Source organism: Ammospiza nelsoni, chromosome 1 (genome assembly GCF_027579445.1).
Source record: "Ammospiza nelsoni isolate bAmmNel1 chromosome 1, bAmmNel1.pri, whole genome shotgun sequence".
Classification (NCBI taxonomy): domain Eukaryota; kingdom Metazoa; phylum Chordata; class Aves; order Passeriformes; family Passerellidae; genus Ammospiza; species Ammospiza nelsoni.
In genome coordinates, this window is record NC_080633.1 from 148,922,688 (window position 1) to 148,942,188 (window position 19,501).

The 19,501-nt window shown below is 38.7% G+C and overlaps 1 protein-coding gene across 1 annotated transcript in view; it reads right to left on the bottom strand.

The window, feature by feature from the left end:
- FAM135B (family with sequence similarity 135 member B) overlaps positions 1-19,501 on the bottom strand; it is a 131,239-nt gene that overhangs the window by 91,614 nt on the left and 20,124 nt on the right. The window contains exon 2 of the mRNA XM_059478135.1: positions 14,588-14,667. Within this exon, the coding sequence (XP_059334118.1) occupies positions 14,588-14,667 (80 nt within the window). The remainder of the gene's footprint in view (positions 1-14,587; positions 14,668-19,501) is intronic.

Below are 19,501 nucleotides of genomic sequence, written 5' to 3' on the forward strand. Positions count from 1 at the left end.
TTTGGCATGATACCAATAATTGCACAAGTGTGAATGGTGCCAGTCCTCCTAAGATAACACCCAGCAAACTTCTCTGAGAGCAAGGTACAGGATGCAATGTGATGTCAAAGAGACATTTAGCACAAGTGCAGCCTCTCAGGAGGTAAGTTAGCTCAGGGGAGGTGTTTATTAGGTCACCTTAATATTATTTATTAGAATAAACCAGGATAGAGTCAGGCTAAAGATCTTCAATATATTTTTTACACTTGGCAGTACAGACAAATGCTCTTGTTTACCTCACAAGAACTTGGCCTCAAAGCTGAGTTAACTCACAGTAACAAGACATGCTGAGATATCCAGGTGGAAAGTGTTAGACAGAAGTGCAAGACCTCATAGTTTTTAATAAAAAAAATACTAAATATCATAAATCAATGTATCTGAGCTGTTTAAAATTAAATAGATTTTCCTCCCGCATTTTAATTGTTTTGTCCTGTTGATTCTGAAGACATAAATATGCATCTTCCTTTATACAGGACAGGCATTAAGGTCAAGTTTCCCAGAAAATTGAAGAGCATTGCCCAGAAAACAGGAAGGTGTCTACATCTGACTGAGAGCAGCTCAAAGGTGGAAAAGGTATTAAAGAGAAAAATTTCCACTAAAGTAGTATCTGGCTGCATATGTTGTGCTACTCAGTTACTTTGCAGAAGGGATGTAACTGAGCTGATGGGGGAGTGATTTTTGCTGCTTGAGTTTTAAAACTCCTTTCCTCTGAACAGCCCTTGACTGCACACTCATCTCAGCTGGTGTCTGTTTCATATTCCCAAACTGTGCACCCAAGATTTGATGGTCTTGGAGCAAGTGAGGCAGTGCAGCCTCTCCCAAGGGAGCTCTGCACTCATCTGTGCTCAGCATGGGACTCATCTCAGCCCCTGGCCCCAGAGGTGTCCATCACTCACCAGACTCTCCCAGAGGAGTCTCCTATATTGCAGTGCAGGAGAATGGCAATGCTTTTAGTGGGCAGGTAAAAAAAGTAGTTTTATATTTTCCTTTACACATAATAAGAGAACAAATCCTAGCTCCCTCCCCTTCCCTCACTGTGTCACCAAAAATGGGGTGCTGAGGGCCAACACCTTCCACCACACAGTCCCTTATTTCCTGCAGTACTGGTGAAACTCCAGAGCCTCTGGCTGTATTCAGACTGTCAAAAGCAGAAGTTTGCTCACTGCTGAAGATTTTCCAAATGCATACTAGTAAATTCTGATATGTTAATGTGTAGAGGTTCAGGGAAAAATATGTTCACAAGCAGAATTATTCTCCTAATTTTGGATGTGGTACAGCAGCTATGATGAAGTTGCAGCACAATTCCATTTAGGACATCAGCCACATTTAAAAACCTCCCACCTAGAAGAAAGTCAGTAGTTTTAATTACATTAACAGACTCCCAGATTACTGTTATCACTGCAACTCATTATACAGTGAGTAGTAGAAATAGTAGGTCAAACATTTCCCTCTTTAGATCTGCTGGTTTACTCCCTAAAATGTAAACTAACCATTAAAAGTTTCAAAACCATGAATAATTATCTACTCTCCTGCACTTTAACATATCCCAAAAAAGTAAAAGCTCTTTATATAAAGTAATTAAGTTTCACAATACCCTTATGATACAGCTTCAATTAACCCCATTAGACATATGGGGAAACTAAAACAGAGAGAAGCTGATTGCTCAAAATCAGAGCAGAAGAGCCCAGCAATCATAGGAATTAAGGACTACCAAATCCTCCTGGGTCCTCAGCTCCTCCTGCTATCACATTCCACACAACTTGGTGCAACAAAGACCCAGGGATTTTGTTTCTGATAAATTCTTTCCTGAATTTCTGCTCCTGGTATTCACTGTCTTGAGAGATGGCATTGGATGTGGGATGCTGGACACGCACACTGGGTACTACCCACAGTCTCCTTTTTTGTGTGTGTTCTTTAACCAAATTAACTGGCTGTAATGCAGCGTTCTTCCCTACACTATGCTTTCAGTTGAGTTTTTTGTAATAGCAAGAAATGCTGAAATAATTTTTGGGGACCTAAATATGAGTAGCAATTTCATGGCTGTTTCTCCTAACATGATGAGAAAGACTTATTCCTGTTCTTAAGGGATAATGTGTTTATCTATTGTATTTTTTTTTTCTAATGAACTTTGTTTGCTTGCTTTTTGTTTGAATATCAGCTTTCGATACTAACAACAGATACCTGTTAGGTAATGTGCAATATCATTGCTTTAAGCTGAAAAATCAGAACATAGAGTACCACCTCTCAGTTACACGCTTTTCTTGTCAAGCTATACTTTCTAAATTATCCACAGCATTATAAAATGCTCTTGTGAAATAGATCTCTCAAAGTTATAGCCTGCAATACTACAGTAAAAAAATTATGGCTCAGAGTTGCTGGAGACTGATTTTATCACTTTCTACTGTGACACAGAAAGCTGTAGTGAGCCGACTGCTCCGCTGAACTCCCCACTTTACATGCAGCCCTCAGAGGAACATTTACATGGACACCATGTAATTTCAGGGAGTTTTATGATCTTACCAGTGGAGGGGGTTGTGGTAGCAAATTTTACTACTCATTATGACTTCCCACACAGATTTGGAAGGGGAAGAATAAGTTACACATCATCTGCAGTAGAACGTGAGCTTTTACCCCCTGTCTGTAAAGGCCAAGTATGTAATTTTGAACTTCCTTAGTTCTTGTTTTCTAGTGCATCATTTTTATGCTACCAGCTACACAATTTAAAATCAAGGTGAGACCATGGGTTTTCCTAACATTCTTCCCCAGTCTATCAAACAGGATAAGCAACATCTTATCTAATAAATAAACAGGACCTATTTAAGCCAACAGGATTGTTATTAAGTTTTAAGTTATAAATTAGCATTTTACTACACATGAGTCACTGGGGAAAGTACCTGCTTCCGACAGATTAGGTCATATTCACAAATATTAGGTTACTTATAGGGTGGAGAAAGTTGTTTGCTCATGGCATAAGAAAGCAGAGCCAAATTTACATTATCCTAGATATAGAAAGGAAGAAATCAAAACACTAAATCTGGTTTGGTTCCCTCAAACCTTGCCCCTCTTTGAGCCATTTGACTTGTTATTGTGCTTCAAGTACATTCCATAATTTCTGCAAGTGCAAAACCAATGGAAATTGTAAATCCCTGCTCAGGATACAACTTGCTGTTAATTCATGAAAAGGGTAAAAATTCTGTATGAAATCCAAGGCAAAAAGGGTAGTTAAGTGAATCTATAGGCATACAGATATTACTTCTGGGTGAGAAATCTGTAGGAAAGGAAATGCTGAGTTTCAGCACTGTCTGCAGGTTCTGTGGTGTCCCACCAATAGGGAATGCAAAGAGGATGAAGAGAGTCTGAATTGTTCTATTCCTCAGTATGTTACACAAACCTGATGTCTTCCTCAACTGAGCCCTCTAACTTCTTGCCCAGATTGTTGTAGTTCCATCTTTGTCTTCCCAAAAATTCCCTCAATTATTTTGTTAGAGAGAGCAAGATCAGGTCTTGAGGCCGCAAGAGGCTCAAGGCTGTCATTCATTCTCTGTGAAAATGGATCCCAGGCAATGAAGTCTAAAGCAAAACTGGGGTTTTCCCCCTGGGACAAATGGTCCAATGCCAGGGCTGACCAGTGCATCCAACAGCAATGTAAACATCAAATTTAAATGTAAGCACTTGAAGGGCAATCTCAATCCAGCAATAGTGGTTATGCCTAAATGGACCAATTCGTTTGCACATTTCTTCACACACTTAATGAGTATATAAGGCAATTGTAAACAGAAAATTGGAATTGCTGCATTCAAAGCCATATTTTTGCTCAGTCTGATCATGATAACTCATATGTAAAATCATAGACTCATAGGATGGTTTGAGTTGGAAGGTACCTTTGAAGTTTACCTAGTTCCAACCTCATTACTGTGACCTAGGACATCTTTTTCAGATTATGTGGCTAAAGCCCTCTCTAACTGATAGTATCTGAATTTTTTAGCTTCTTTTAGCAATGAGAAAAAGAAAATGAATACTAATTAAAACTGCATGACTGGACATCATATGTCTCTGATTACAACTGCTAGAATGGCAGTGAGTGTTTCAGTTGTTTCCACTATAAAGATATTCACAGAAAGCAGGATAACTGAAACAAATGAGAAACCTAACCCAAAACAAATAACCCCAAATCATGTGCCTCTTTTAAAAATTAATATTGAATATACTTCTACAAAGATAGAAAGATAGATGTCACAATTCACATACTGGAGCTGTGCTCTGAACACAAAGCACTGGCTACAGCTCTATGGTTTAGGTTTAGAGCATTTCAGATTAGCTATAAAAATAAAATTAAAATCTCCCTTTATGAACTCAATAGAATTCCTGCATGAATCATCCATAACTTTCCCCTCTTGTTGTGGCATCATTGCCTTACCTGGGACATAGCTTTTCTTCAGATGGAATATTTTTAGGCAGCTGCTAGGGAGTATATGTCTCCAGCTATTTGGATTTCTTTTGCTTATCTTACATGTTTGGAAGGTTATTAAATTATATAAATATTTGGATCTCTGAAGCAGTGCCATCATTTTACAGATAAGTTTTTCCTGCTGTGTGTCTTCCCTGTTTTAACATCTAGACTAAAGGAATTTTTCAGAGATCTTCCTGACAATGATATCTTTGGGAAATTAAACCAAGCAGCATTCCTTAGCTAGAATAATAAATTAGGCAAATCCTTCTAAAAGGTCCACAAATACCCTGGAAGGCACAGAAAATTCTGCAAATTTTCTACTTTATGGTCTCATCTCATACATAGTGTTAAGCTTCAGAGGTTCTGACCACAGAGTAATGTCCTGTGTTAATAGCACAGAATGCTTTGCTGAACCTCAAATTAAATTCCTGGTTTGTCAAACTTCAAACCCAGCTTCTATTACCCAGGATATATTTTGTTAATTTTTCAAATTTATGGTGAAAATATATTCATAGTTTTAGTCTTACAAGATCTAAAAAACAAACTACTACACCACTTCCACAACTTAATTTTCAATTAACAAATTACAGTGCCACTACAGAAGGAAAATATAAATTCTTCTTTCTTTTTCCATAATACAGTTGATTTTTTTTCTATTAGTTCCAGAAAAAATTTCTAAGCAAAGAATAAGACAGTTGTTCTCATTTTCTCTTTTATTCTGTTTGGAGTCTTCTCCTTGCTCTTTTATTCACCATAAAAAAATCTTCAGGAACATTATTTAAAATCCTGAATCAAGATGCCATCTTTGATTATTTGCTGAGAAAGACAAGAGCACCATCTTCTTTCTATGTTGACTGTGTCACCTTTCCCACCTTTCATCATTACTTGCCTGATTTGCATAGATACATGAAGGCAAAGCTGCAATCACAGCCTTTTTGTGACAAGTCTTTTACAAGCACAATGAAAATGTCTCTCTCTGCAAAAGTTCCTGCAACTTCTTTTCTAGTAATGGGCAGAAATAGGTGTGATTCAACTCATCTTAAAATAGATATGTTAAATTACTCCCTCAAATTACCTGTTTCTCTCCTCTGGCTATAAAAGGAGACTGGCTGATTAGCTTAGGTAGAGACACCCACAGCACAGATTTCAGCACTCAGATAAGATTATTTTTACCCTTAGCCACAGATTTCCAAGGCTTCTTCCATCTTGCAGCCATAACTCAGGTTACAGATGATTTAATGCCTGTCCTTCGAATATAGCCTAACATATCATTACAGGACAACTGTTTCCTGCTGGTATAGAAAGCTTGGTGAAATAAGGTTTGCTAGAAAGCTAATTTATAAATCATGCAATACACCCTCCCTAGGGAATAACCATTATTACCTCTAGCTGGTAAGGGTATATATAGATATGTTGTTATGAATGAACATTGACTTCTTACTTATCAACTGTTATTTAAACTGACATCTGACTGTCATCTATAGATCTCAGGATACTTAAATCCTAATTTTTAAGATGTTCTGCATCACATAGTCACCAGGAAATCCTGACCACCTGTATTTTCAAGGAACCATCACCCATCACTCCCTGCAATGTCTGTAATCTGTGATGATTTCCCCAAGCAGAACACTGGAACATAATCCATCATCCTTTTTTTTTTTTTTTTTTTTTTTTTTAATAAAGTCTTAAAAATACTTTTAGTCCCCATACAAAAATACAGTTGCTCCTTCCTGAAACCATAACAATTTAATTACTACTAGACCCCAAAGTCTTTCATTTCCGATGATGCTGACACTTTATATTTATCACCTCAGCTGTGTAGCAAATTCTTTATTGCAGAACTACCTGCTAAATATGAAAGTAAGACATGAAGAGGTAGAGATAAATGAGAATGTAATCATGCTAAACAATTTTATTACTGGAGAACCCCTCTAACAACTGCTGCATGCTCCTTCATATAATCCCTCACTTTCCTCTGCATTTTAGATCCATAGAAGGTCATCCCTTAATTGGTGATTCACAGCCTTCAACAGAGATGCCTGTCCCTTTCCTGTAGGAGTTTAACTAACTAAAATAAGTAAAAAGCAGCTTTTAGAAAAACAGAAAGATGAGAGCAGAAAAGAGTAGATGACACCAAGCTGGGCAGAAGTGTTGGTCTGATGGAGGGTAGGAAGGCTCCACAAAGGGCTCGGTCAGGCTTTATTCATGGACCTCAATTGTATGAAGTAGTGAGGTGGGAGTTCCTCTTTTCTCCCAGGTAACAAGTGATAGCACAAAGGGAACAGCTTCAAGTTGAGCCAGGGGGTGTTCAGAATGGATATTAGGAGAAATTTCTTCACAGAAAGGGCTGTCAAGCACTGGAGGAGGCTGTCCAGGGAAGTGGTTGAGTCAGCATCCCTGGAGGTATTTAAAAGATGTCTGGATGTGGCTTTGGGGGACATGGTTTAGTGGTGGACTTAGGTAATCTGAGGAGTCTTCTCCAAACTAAATGGTTCTGTGAAAACACTTAGTTGTGCTATTTACCTATTTCTTAGCTACCATAAATCCAGCACAGGAGCATCTTGTGCAGAATTTTCTAGTGTTTTCTAGGCCTCTGTTCAGTGTTTCATAGTCCCTCTGATTCATCCTTCCCCAAGGAAATCTGAGGTTATCAGAGCTGCCAGTCACATTTGATACTGCTCCAAGTTCACACTGACTTCAAGTGATGCAGGACAAACTTTCAGTTTTATCTGTCACATCTCTAGAATGACAATATACCTGCTCTTCAATCTAAGCACTAAATCTGCTGCACCAACATTCCAGGCACTTGAAGCTCACAGGAATTTACAGCTCCATGAACTACTAGGACAAACCCTGGTTTTGGTTCTGATGACAGACTCCAAGGAGCTTTGTTAATAAAACAGGGTTATTCTATTCTGAATAGAATTCTGGGTACATTTTGTGGGGTTTTGTCCTCCTGTGATACAGAAAAGAATTGTATATTTTGGTGTGTAACAGTTGATTGTCAAGATTTTCATAATTTGTTGCAAGCTGTCCATTTTTTTCACCTTTTTGGCACTCAATGAACAGGAAATATCAGAGTTTATTACAGACTTTAAGCTGTGATTTGTTATTTAGTTTGCCATTTTGACATCCCAGTTTCAAGTACCTTTCTATTGAAATTGTCACGTTCCAGGCTGCACAAAAAAGTAAATAAAGACTGAACCAATACTGGTAATGACTTCTGAAAATTTAGGCTCTGAAATCAACAAACCAGGGGTGAACATGACACATTTATCCTCATGTACTGAGTTGCAAATCTAGCTTTAGGGAAGTTTGAAAACCCAGTTGCTGAAGGTTGAAAATGCACATTCTTTGGCAGAGGAACACTCATGCAGACCCTCCAGGGCTAAAATAAGCCTACTTGTAAAGTGCAAAAACAACATTTTTCAGGCATGAACTCATTCAATGTATAATCATTTTCATATTTAAATGTTTGAAGATACTTGTTTTAATTTTGAAATATTATGTTTAGCATATTTATATTTAGAATAAATGTAGATGTTTTATTTCTAAAGGAGACACCATAATTTTTAAATTGCTTGATCAAAAAGTTCAGGATGTTTTCTCCCTCAGTGTGACTTTTGATTAAAGCTGCACATTTCTGAGAGGAATCCTTTATCTTAACCTTGCCTTTTGACATTTTGCATTAGCCTCATGGAAAGAATTATATAAAGCTACCTCTCTGCCCGTGCATAGATTCAGTGATGATAAAAAGCAAGATGTCCTATTAATTTCCTTGTAGGAAGGATCCTAACATAAATACTGTCTCTTATCACTGATTTGTTCTATAAACCAAGGTTCATTTCTCAGAGATGCTGAAATTTGAGATAATGGAATAACTGAACTGCTTGGGATCAGCAGAAAAAAAAAGCATGCTTAATGTTTTGTTAAAACAAACAAAGCATTTTCTATTTTTTTTTTGTAGTGTTTATTTCTGTTTCTAAACTCATTGCTAGTTCCTTAAGAGTCTTGTTTAGTTAGAGAATTCATATCTGAAAATAATTCTGTTCTTCAGAAACTTGTGTGAGCAAATACTCATTTGCTGTGTTTATATAACTCTGTAGCTGCCACTCCATATATTTATTCCAAATATTAATTCAGGTGGCAAAAAACTCTGAGTACAGTATGGGACATTACAATAGCACATAGCCTTTCATCAATGCAGAAAACAGCACAACTGTTGTCTGGATGCAATTTGCCTCCTGAACTGGTGGGACCCACCAAAGTTTAGAGCAGTGATGGATTTTAAAGGAATCCCAAGACTGAAATTTACATCAGAGTGAAGATAGCAAGAATAACTGTGTGGGGAAATTAAAAACATGTAGGTGAACCTGGAATTGAAGAGAGCTCTGTGAAGGTCAGTTCACCCTGGAGTGGTAGGACTGAAACTCCTGAATGGCCAATTTTACCCCAAAGGTGAAATTCATCCTTGGCCCCAAGCATCAGAAATAGTGTGTTGGCTCTCTACATGTGAACAGCTGGATTCTGTTCCAGCCAGGCCTTCACTGATGCTGAAGTTTTGTGTTTCGGACTCACTGTACAGGGAAAGACACTTGTAGTCTGTGTGGTGCTTCCAGATCCTTCCTAGGTCTGGCTTTCTCCGCTGATCAGGTCTCACTTTTGGGTTGGGATGTTGTTCAGCATCTCCAGCACTGTGGGACCTACTCCATTTCCATCTGAGTGATCTGACCCAGCTTCTGGAGGGGGGAATTGAGGGTTTCCAGCTTAGCTGAAGGTCTACAATGGAAATTCTTGTAGCCAAAATACTTTTCAGCTTCCATCCTTTGAGGCCTTCATGAAAGGCTGGAAGATGACTGAGACATGTGGACAGAAGTATCAGGTCAGTCAGAAACATGTTCTCTTTTCTCCTTTTCATTTTTTTTCTCTGTTTCTTTCTCATTTTCTCTTGGAATGTCATGGAATTAGTTCTGTTTAGATTGTGAATTAACAAGTCCTAAAATGTCTGATCATAGAATCATAGAATGATTTGGGTTGGAAGGGACCTTAAAGATCATCTCAATCCAACTCCCATGCCACAGTCAAGGACAACTTCCATTGGACCATGGGCCCCATCCAATCTGTCTTGAATGCTTCCAGGGATGGGCTCATCTCTTATGGCCTCACAACTGAAGTTTCTAAGACAACTCATCCCCAAACACCTTTTCTCACAGTGAAGTCCTCTCTGGATATAGTTTGTATTTATCAGGTATGCTTTATTTTATATAGAAAATCCCTATTTATTTTCAGATTACTTTTAATAAGCTTTGAAAATAAACTCATTTGTTTGCTAAAGCATAAATTTCTACCCATTTTCTTCATACTTCAAAAACAGTAACCTTACCTTCACTTAATGGAGGAAGAAATTACCTTTCAAGAAGTTATTGAGAATAATGACTGCAATTTCATACTGTTCCACAAGTCATGGTGCTGTTTCTCCTTGCTCTAATGAGCAACTAACTGCAACTGTTTGTTTTGACTGCATTAAGAAGCCATTTACAATAAAAGGTTTCTCTTTAATAATCAAAGCAGAATTCCTTCACTGGGAATTGCTCTGAGAGTCAAACATTAATGAAGAAATTAAGATCACTGCTTGCTTTTAAAAACAGGCACAAACAGTTAATTATGGAACACATCAGAAATGCAAATAACCTTTCAAATTATGTCTTAGGTGAAAGGTAGCCAGAGACTTAATTAAATAATTTAACTTATAGGAAAAGGAATTCAGTGTGGATCATCATGAACTTGTATAGTTCAGACAGAGGCTACAGCAATATTCTTTGTTTTAGGGGCATGGATTGGTGGTGGAGTTTAATGTGTTAGGGTAATGGTGGGATGCAAGAGATCTTTTCTAACCTAAATGATTCTATGATTCCATGATTTTTCTGATGCTTCTGGTTTTATGGGTTTTTTTGGGTTTTTTGTTTTTTGGTTTTTTTTTTTGTTTGGTTTGGTTTGGTTTGGTTTTTGGTTTTTTTTCTTTGCATGCCACAATTGAAATTGTGCTTCTTCTTGTCACCTAAAGTCAGGCATTCCATTTTATGAAAAATCATAAAATTGTGAGTACACAATTTTACATCACCAATAAAAGAGTCAATGTGTAATGGCACTCACAGCTGCTTTTTCTTGACTTGTCTGGAAAAAACATTGCACCTTATCTCCCTGCCTTTTATGAGAAAAAATGAAGGAAGAATCTAATTCCTTGGCTGTCCTTGGCTTTCTGCACTTTCAAACAATAAATTGACTAAAATTAAATGGAAGACTTCCACAGTCCAAAAAAGATTAGCATAGACAGTGATAATTTTTCTTAAATTCTTTGTATTACTTGTAATTACATTTTCAGGTCAAGTTTTAAAAAATATTTGTCTATTTGGAGTATTGAGAATTGGCAATGTGGTACTTCCTGGTGGAGAAAAAAGAAGATCAGGACACAAATCAAAGTCCTGAGTAATTTCTTTAGTTATATGCCGTGTAAAAATTTTTTTTTCTTAATGTTCACCCAGCAAAATAATTTCTCTGGCCTGTAAGGTAAACAAGTAGGAAAGCTGGAAGCAAGTGAGTATTTCTGGTTGCAGTACATGGGAGTGAGGCATAGTGGGTTGAAAACTTACCAAAAAAGCAATTGCAGCTTTCATTTATAAAGAATAATTCTGTTTCAAAATTATAATGCACTCAAGTGGTGTGTAGACTACTGCAAAACACTGCAGAAGAGATGGAGATTTATATTCTTTCTGAGATTGGGTTTATCAGGCATTTTCAATGCTGTATTTCACCCTCTGAGTCTCTGTTGGCATTAATGCTGCCAAGATTTATCCCATGCATACCATGTTCTTTAACTTGTCCTCCTCTGTACTGTTCTGGTCTCCATTTTCCCCTCTTTCACACAGTGCAGAACATCAAGATGAAACAGCTAATCCTAACTGTTTATGAGCATTGCTCTTTCTCCCAGTGTTCTGAGGAATGAGCAAAAAAAGATGGTTTAAATACAAGTTTTTAAGATAAGCTCCTGCAGTTTTTCAACTTGTGCCTGCAGCCTGGAAATCAATGAGTGACTGTATGTTCACTACTTCTATGAATCCTTGCCCCAAAATTTATACAATAGTTTAAAATCTTATGGTAGACAATTAGTGGGTCATAAGAGAACTCAGCCAAGGAGCTAATTACACAAATTATAACTGAGAGGAGCATCTTCACTTCCCTGCTCCTCTGGCTGTTCATGCTTGGGTCCCACAGGCTCAGCCCTCTGCCTGCTGCAGGCAGACACCATCCCATGGTGACATTAACAAGCCATGCTGCTGAAGAGCACCAGAGGCCAAAGCCCCACAAATCCACTCAGAAAGGCATTTCTAGGGTTTAAATTCAGGCTATGCCTGCATTACCTCAGCCCTGTAGGAGGGATGCTGAGGGCAATGGAGTTTGTGCTGTTACGAGCTGTACATGAATGAGGAGAGAGCATAATTTCTTCACAAGCCCAAAGCAGTCTTCAGTCATGGTATCTATTAAAAGGCAGGAAGCTGAATTTCGTGGGGGTATAAAATCTGCCTGACAGCAACTTGTGCACAACAAGCCTTGTTCCCTCTCTCCTTTTCATTGCTCAAAAATGAAGAGCATAATCTGGAACATAAGGAGCAGATGAGGGAGCTGGAGAGGTTTGGTCTGGAGGAAAGAAGACTCAGGGGAGACCTTATCATTCTCTGCAACAACCTGAAAGGAGGTGGGGTTCTCTCTCTTCCCCCAGACAATTTGTGATATTACCATAAGTTGAGTCAGGGGAGTTTCAGGTTGAATATAAGGAAAAAAAATATTTCCTGAAAGAGTGGGTAAGCATTGGAACAAGCTCCCTGGGGAAGTGGTGGAGTCACCACCCCTGGAAGTGTTCAGAAAAAAGCAGAAATGTCACTCCACTGTATGGTTTAGTGGGCAAAGCAGTGTTCAGCCCAAAGGCTGGGCTTGATCTTGGAGGTCTTTTCCAGATTTTATGATTGCATGATTCTGTGCAAATCTCTAGCCACCAGTCTTGTCTTGTGTTTAGGGAAACAACCTTGCTAAAAATGTTTAGGAGTATGAATGAAATGTATATTTTTATGAATATATTTATGTTCACAGCATGTTCCTGCTCATGCACCCTGACTCAACACAAGCTAATGGTCAGTATGAGGATGTGAGTGACCACACCACAGGGGCTCCAGCGCAGCTCTCCTGTGTTTGACTGAGCCACACAGCCCAGTCTCTTCCTAAATTTTACACAGGATATGGTAAACTGTGGATCACATGGTGGGTCACCAAGGTTTCCTGCACAACCTGTCAGTCCTGTGCCATGGGTGGAATTCTGGAATTCTTTCTGCTCACATTTGGTTGGTCACCACCAAGGGACTGCCTAGCACAGGTTGCAGCTTTCCCTCTGCTGAATTATTGTAAACTTTGGCAGTTTTTGCCTCTGCTGCTGAAAACATCTAGTGGGAGGCAAACATTGCTAATGCTGTCAGTTCCCAAGGTTTTATCGTAAATCCTGTACATTTAATAAAAATAAAAAGCCATGTGCATCAGAAGATAAATGCTGCCTCCTATTTATTTTGTATGCTTACATATTTTATATATTTTATTACTGCATAAATTCACAGATTTTACTTTATGAATTTACATAATCATTTCCAAAATATATTCTCAGTTTTCACAGATCCTACAAACCCAATAAGGGAAAGATTAAAAATACTTCCTTTAAACTGAACTCATGAATTCCACTTATTTTATAGTCATTCTTGCTGGTGAGGTAGGAGTTTATTCACTATTTTATATCCCCCATGTTTTGCTGTAATGCTATTTTAATAGGAGTGTCTTATTGAAACATGCACAGAAATTGAATTAGCCTTATTCCAGGTATCCACATACTGAGAGAGATCAGTGGCATGAAAAAAACCCCACATTATGGCCTGTGTACCTTTAAGTTCAGTCCCATTAAATAATGCTCTCTTGCAGATCTATGAAATCAATTAGGAAGTACTTGCAAAGATAGCCAAAGAGAAACTGTTTAAGGCTTTAATGGCTTAAATATCCCTTGTCTTGATGTTAGCCCTATAAAGCTATTAGAGCCCAGTCTGGATTGCATTAGCACCAAGAAAGTCAAGTGCTAATCCTGTAACTGCACTGCCAGCCTCGCCTCTCCCCTGCCCATGTGTCTACGTGAGTTGTTTCCAGAAGAAGTGAAAGAATCTTCACTATTTTCTCGATGCTGCAGATGTATGAGGAAGAAGAAAATATTATTTTTTTAAAAAGTAAATATAAATCATAGTTTATTCTGAACAGAAGTAGTTTGGCTTTTTTATTGATTGTTATTGAGTGGTTTTTGCCCCAAGAAAGTGAAGTTCTAGCTGTCTTCACAAGAGGTTATTTCATTAGTTTAAGATTACTTATGCCAGATACTGCGGTAATTTGAGGATATTTCCAGAAATCTAAGGAACTCCAGGGGATTCTGAATATGCTAAGGGCAAATTACAGTGGAATTTGTTGTAAAATAATACTTTTTTCCTTGAGGATTTTTCACAAGACGTTTTTCCAAACCCAGACTAAATTATTTATATATTCATTGATTTTTCAAGAAAACTTCTTTATTCAGCTTTTGCATTTGGGATTTCTTTTTTTTTTTTTTTTTTTAGGTGATTTTCTCAGATTTTGGTATAATTATTTGTGTTTTATATGACCTGTCTAATAATTTTGCCTTTTAATTGAACTTCCAAATGGAACAACACTTTTTTTTATTTATTAAAAAAACATAGAGACAACCTTAAAGATGTTAAGTAATATTAAACTGGAAAATTGTCAGCAAGGAACCATATAGAAGAGACATGCTTTCAGATCAGATTGTGAGAATTTCCTCTGCTTTTCTGACAGACACAAGCCCAATACCAGACACAAACCCTCACCCAAACAGAGATGAACAATACTGATCATTAGGGAAAACGAGGTTTGGATCTCAATCCAGGCTCGCCTGTTCCTCACACAGTTTCCTTCTCCATCCTACCCCACCTGCAGTCACGTCACATTCCTCTGGGACCTGCTTACCTGTCTGTCCTGCAATGGTAGCAAACAGCCTGTGGGGGATCCTGGATGGGATCTTCAGTCCAGCTCTTATCTGGTAATACCTGCAGAGAAAGAATGAAAAGTTACTGCTAGAGAAGTGACCTCTTGATCCATCCTGAAATTCCAGGGTGAGAGCACACCCTGGGCATCTGCACCCAAAAGGGCTCAAGAGAACAGACATGTACAGGATCTTTTCTTCTGCTTTTTAGCTTTAATTCAAGTGGGTTTAATCTGGGCCTATTTTACACAGGCAGAGTGGAAACAATGGCCTGATGTGTGAATAATGAAGCAAGATTGTGGAAAAGCACTTGGCCTCCTGTAGGAGAAGGAGACATGGACAAACTTCTATGATAAAATGCCCCAATTTTACACAAGGAGTGACAAAAATTAATACAAAACAAAGCCAAGACAAACAACAAAAAAAACTTTGGTGGAAAGATAACCAAAGTGCTAATCTCATATCTAGGAATATTATTGCATATATTATGAATAATAGTTATAACTCTGCTGTTCCATGGTGAGTCTACCTAATAAAGAAGATGTTAGCATTAATCATTTGCCCAGAGAGGGTGTGGAGTCTCCCTCACTGGAGATTTTCCAGAACTGTCTGGACACAATCCTGTGTTCTGGTGTGACCCTGCATGAGCAGGGAGGTTGGATCAGATGGCCCACTGGGGTCCCTGCCATTCTGTGATTCTGTTAATCACATCTAAACCAGTTGTATTCTGGTTGTTTTCTATCCCATAGGGGAACCCTGCGTTAGGTGAAGGAAGACAGAAAAAGAAAACATCAGCAATTTCACTGATCTAAATTACACATAGAATCATAGATTACCCTGCATTGGAAAAGACCCACAAGGATCATCAAGGCCGACTTCTGGCCCTGCACAGGACACCCCAAAAATCCCTCCATGTGTCTGAGAGAATTGTCCAAACACTTCTTGAACTCTGGCAGGTGCTGGCACCACTTCCCTGGGGAGCCTGTTCCAGTGCCCAGAATATGAGCTCAGTCTAAACAGAGGGAAAACTCATCCTGGTCTTCCTTCACCACCACTTCCATGGATTAGGAATACAAGGCAGTGTTCAGTACCGTACCCTGTGCAGGATATTGTACCTCAGGATACTTCTACCTCTTTGCAGACCTCCCACCAACCAGCTCTAGCACCATGCTGGTGTTAGAAAAGTCTCTCTTTCTCTGGATTTTCCCTCCTTTGGTCTCTTGATTTAATCAAAGCCCTTTAACCCATTGGTGTTTACAGATAGTTTTGGCCTGATTTTTGTCCCAGCCTCCAAGTGCAAGTCTTTTCCAACCTGAACCATTCTGTAACTTTATGGAAACACCAAGTTAACTGTGAACTCCTGTTTACAACATCCCAGGCCACACTTATCAATAAAATCTTTCCAAAGCGTGTAATAGTGAATGACCTAGATCTGTCTTTCTGAGGTTAAAAGCTGAAGAAAGGAGTTTGATGGGGAGAAAACAAAACAAAACCAAAAAAAGTACCATTCCAGAGGCAAATGTTCCATGTCCTTCACAGCTGAAAGCCCATGTTACTCTACCTGCTTCAGCTGGCAGCTTCTCCCCATCTGGGATCTAATTCCAGCACAACCTTTGACATTTCTAGCTATCTGTTTCAGTCAAGAGCTTGGGCATGAAAATTCTTGTTTACATGCTAGTTTTCAGAAAAGAAAATAAAAGCAGTCCATATTTTAAATACACACAGCATCTAGTTAAACATAACAGCAATCAAAGCTACCTGACTATTCTCTCCATTATGCTGTTCTTGCACTATGCAGACATTTTTAATTGATGGTATTGATCCTAATTTTTTCTAAAGCAAGTACAAAACTTGCCTTAAGGCCCTTTGAATTTTCATTATGGTTTTATGCAATACAAATTTTTACTGACAAAAATACTCTGTGTGGACTACTTACAAAGTCTAATAACTTCCAAATACCAGTAACAGGGTATTAAAATGATATTACACATTAGTGTAACAGGACACTCCTCCATATGCAGATATTTAAGATTTACCATGTGCCCATTCTACTACATCAGCTCCAAAGAATAATATTCCATAACTGTCTGACCACTTTTTTTTAGATTTTTGCTGCTCAGAATTGTGGTGGGTTATCCTTGGCTAACAGCCACATTGCCAACCACATGAGCTGTCCCTCCCCCTCATCAACAGAACAGCAAGAGAAAATAGGCTGAAAAATAGGATGGGATAAAGACAGGGAGATTGCTTACCAGTTATTGCCACTGGCAAAATTGATTCAACTTCTGGGAAATTAATTTAATTCATTCACAACTGGGTAGAAAGAAACTAACCCAAACATTAAAATAAAACCTCTCTCCAGCCCATTCCCTTCTTCAGGGCTTGGCTTCAGTATTTTAGACTCCTCTCCTCCCAAGCAGCTCAGGGGATGGAATGGGGGTTTGTGTCAGTCCATAAAGGGAACCCTCAGCTGCTCCCTCCTCTTCACACATTCCCTGCTCCAGTGCAGATGCTTCCACAGGCTGCAGTTCCTCCAGGGAATGTCACACTGGGTACCTCCTGCCACACTATGGGAATGTCACCCTTCCTTCATTGTGTGTCTCATGTTCAGAAACAGCCCACACAGCCCTAAATATTTCCAGTAGGAAATTGATTTCCAACAGCGTTCCTGGTGCTTCTGATTAAGCCACCTAAAGGTGGGGAGATTCTGCAGAGGTGCCTAGGGTGACACTTTCAAATAATGGAATCATAGAATCAAGGAATGGTTTTGGAAGGGACCTTAAAGCCCATCTCATTCACCCCTTGACATGGGCAGGTTCCTCAGAGCTCCATCCAACCTGTCCTCAAACACTTCTAGCATCCAAAACCTTTCTGGGCAATGATGGCCATGCAGTCAAATCTCTCAGCAGACTTAGAGACATTCAGCTCCTGGAGGATGCTGGGCAGACATTTGTTTCCTCATTGCCCAGGCAACTCTGCCTTGTACATCAAAACCACATGAAGATACTTAACTACTGGTGACTTTATAGCAAAGTTAGTTCCAACATTCATTATGTCCTTTGCCAAATGGACCTAGGTGCAAGGACATAAAAGAAATAGGTCTTCATCTAATTCAAACCTTTCCTTATTCATCCCCTAAATTCTGGTAAATTCATTTGGATGGCAGAGATGTTGTAGGGGTCACAAGTAGCTGTCTTCCTGTGTGCCCACCAAACTGAACTGGTCAAAGTAAAAAATACATAGCAAATTCACAGAAACCTAAGGAACTCTCAGACTAAGATCAGACTCTGAGACTGAAGGTCCAGATATAAAGAGAATTCAGAGACTAGCAAGTTCTGCACTATTGAGGATTGCCAAGAGTGTAACTCATATTATTTAGGTGACCAAGCATGTTTTAGTTCTTAATGAAAAGAATCACAATAAACAATTATTAATAAATTATTTATTGTACATTATTTGACAACTAATGCCAAAAAGTCTGGCCTTCATAACATAATGGCATAAAGGAGTTCTGGTATAAATCATCATGGAATTAGAAATATTACATATTTCTAAAGAAAGACTTTGAAGAATGGTCTTCTAGTCAGAAGATATAAGAGGCTTCTAAATGTCCTTTTTGTTGGTTCAGTTGTGCGTATGGGTGCATTGCAAAGATTTGTACCTCGAGGTGCTCAGTTGGATTAATGGCAGAGGACAGAGATGTACAGCACCTCAGATCCCCCCAACATCTCAGGGATATTCATAGTAAAAACCACACATGGCAGTGAGAATGTTAAAGGCTCAAACTGGTAGATTGAATTACAAATCACAGAGAAATATTAGTGCTCACAACTTATCATTTTATTATTTAAAAAAACCAAACAATAATTTTCCTGAAAATATTTTTAGTGAGAATTTCATGTAAGACAGTAACAGTTCCGGAGGAGATAAATAACAGAGATAAATATCACAATCAGTATATAAAGAAAGGACATCCTTATTTGAGGCATTCACAAGAATGCTTATTGTCCAATTAAAATAAGCAACCTCCATACAGGAAATGTAATAAAACCCAGTACCTGTTGTGTTCTTGCTGGCTGTTGGGTTGGGTTTTTTCCTATTTTTAAGCCACATATCAATCTTTAAATCATTATACAGGCAAACATTATCCATTCCTCCACAGAGCTTTCTCTAAGCCATTGCAAGCAGGGAGGAATTGCCAAACAGTGACTTTATAACCAAGCAAAACCAAAAATATGAAGGTTCTTGCTCTTACACTGAGAGGTTGGATGTTACTCATAATAGCTTGTGCATTGTGAGGAGGGGTGTCCTGATCAAAACACAGGAAATCAAATATGCTATAAAATACGCTGGAAGATGCAGAGTCCCACACAATTTCTCCAGCAGCAAACAGAGATATGTCTCCACTTCCCCATCCCACTGTGCCACACCTCTTGTTGTACCAGTCTGAGTGATGCTGAGACCAACATATAAAATGAAGCCATGTTATTTTGAGCATAAATAAAACATTTTTTCAGTGCTTACAAAAAACCCACACTCTTGAGGGACTGAGTACTGTGCCCAGTCCCTGCTAAGGGACAGGACACGGAGGAATGGCTTCAAACTGGAACAGAATACATTTCAGTTAGATATTAGGAAGAAATTCTTTACTCAGAGGGTGGTGAGGCCCTGGCACAGGTTGCCCAGAGAAGCTGTGGATGCCCCATCCCTTGAAATGTTCAAGGCCAGGTTGGATGTGGTCCTGAGCAACCTGAGATAGTGGAAGATGTTTATGCCCTGGCAAGGGGTTGGAACAAGATGATCTTGAAGGTCCCTTCCAACCTAAAACCTTTATGATTCTAACAGGATGGCAGAAGGAAAATGGGTTTTTTGGGGTACTAAGACCACTCATCAGTTCC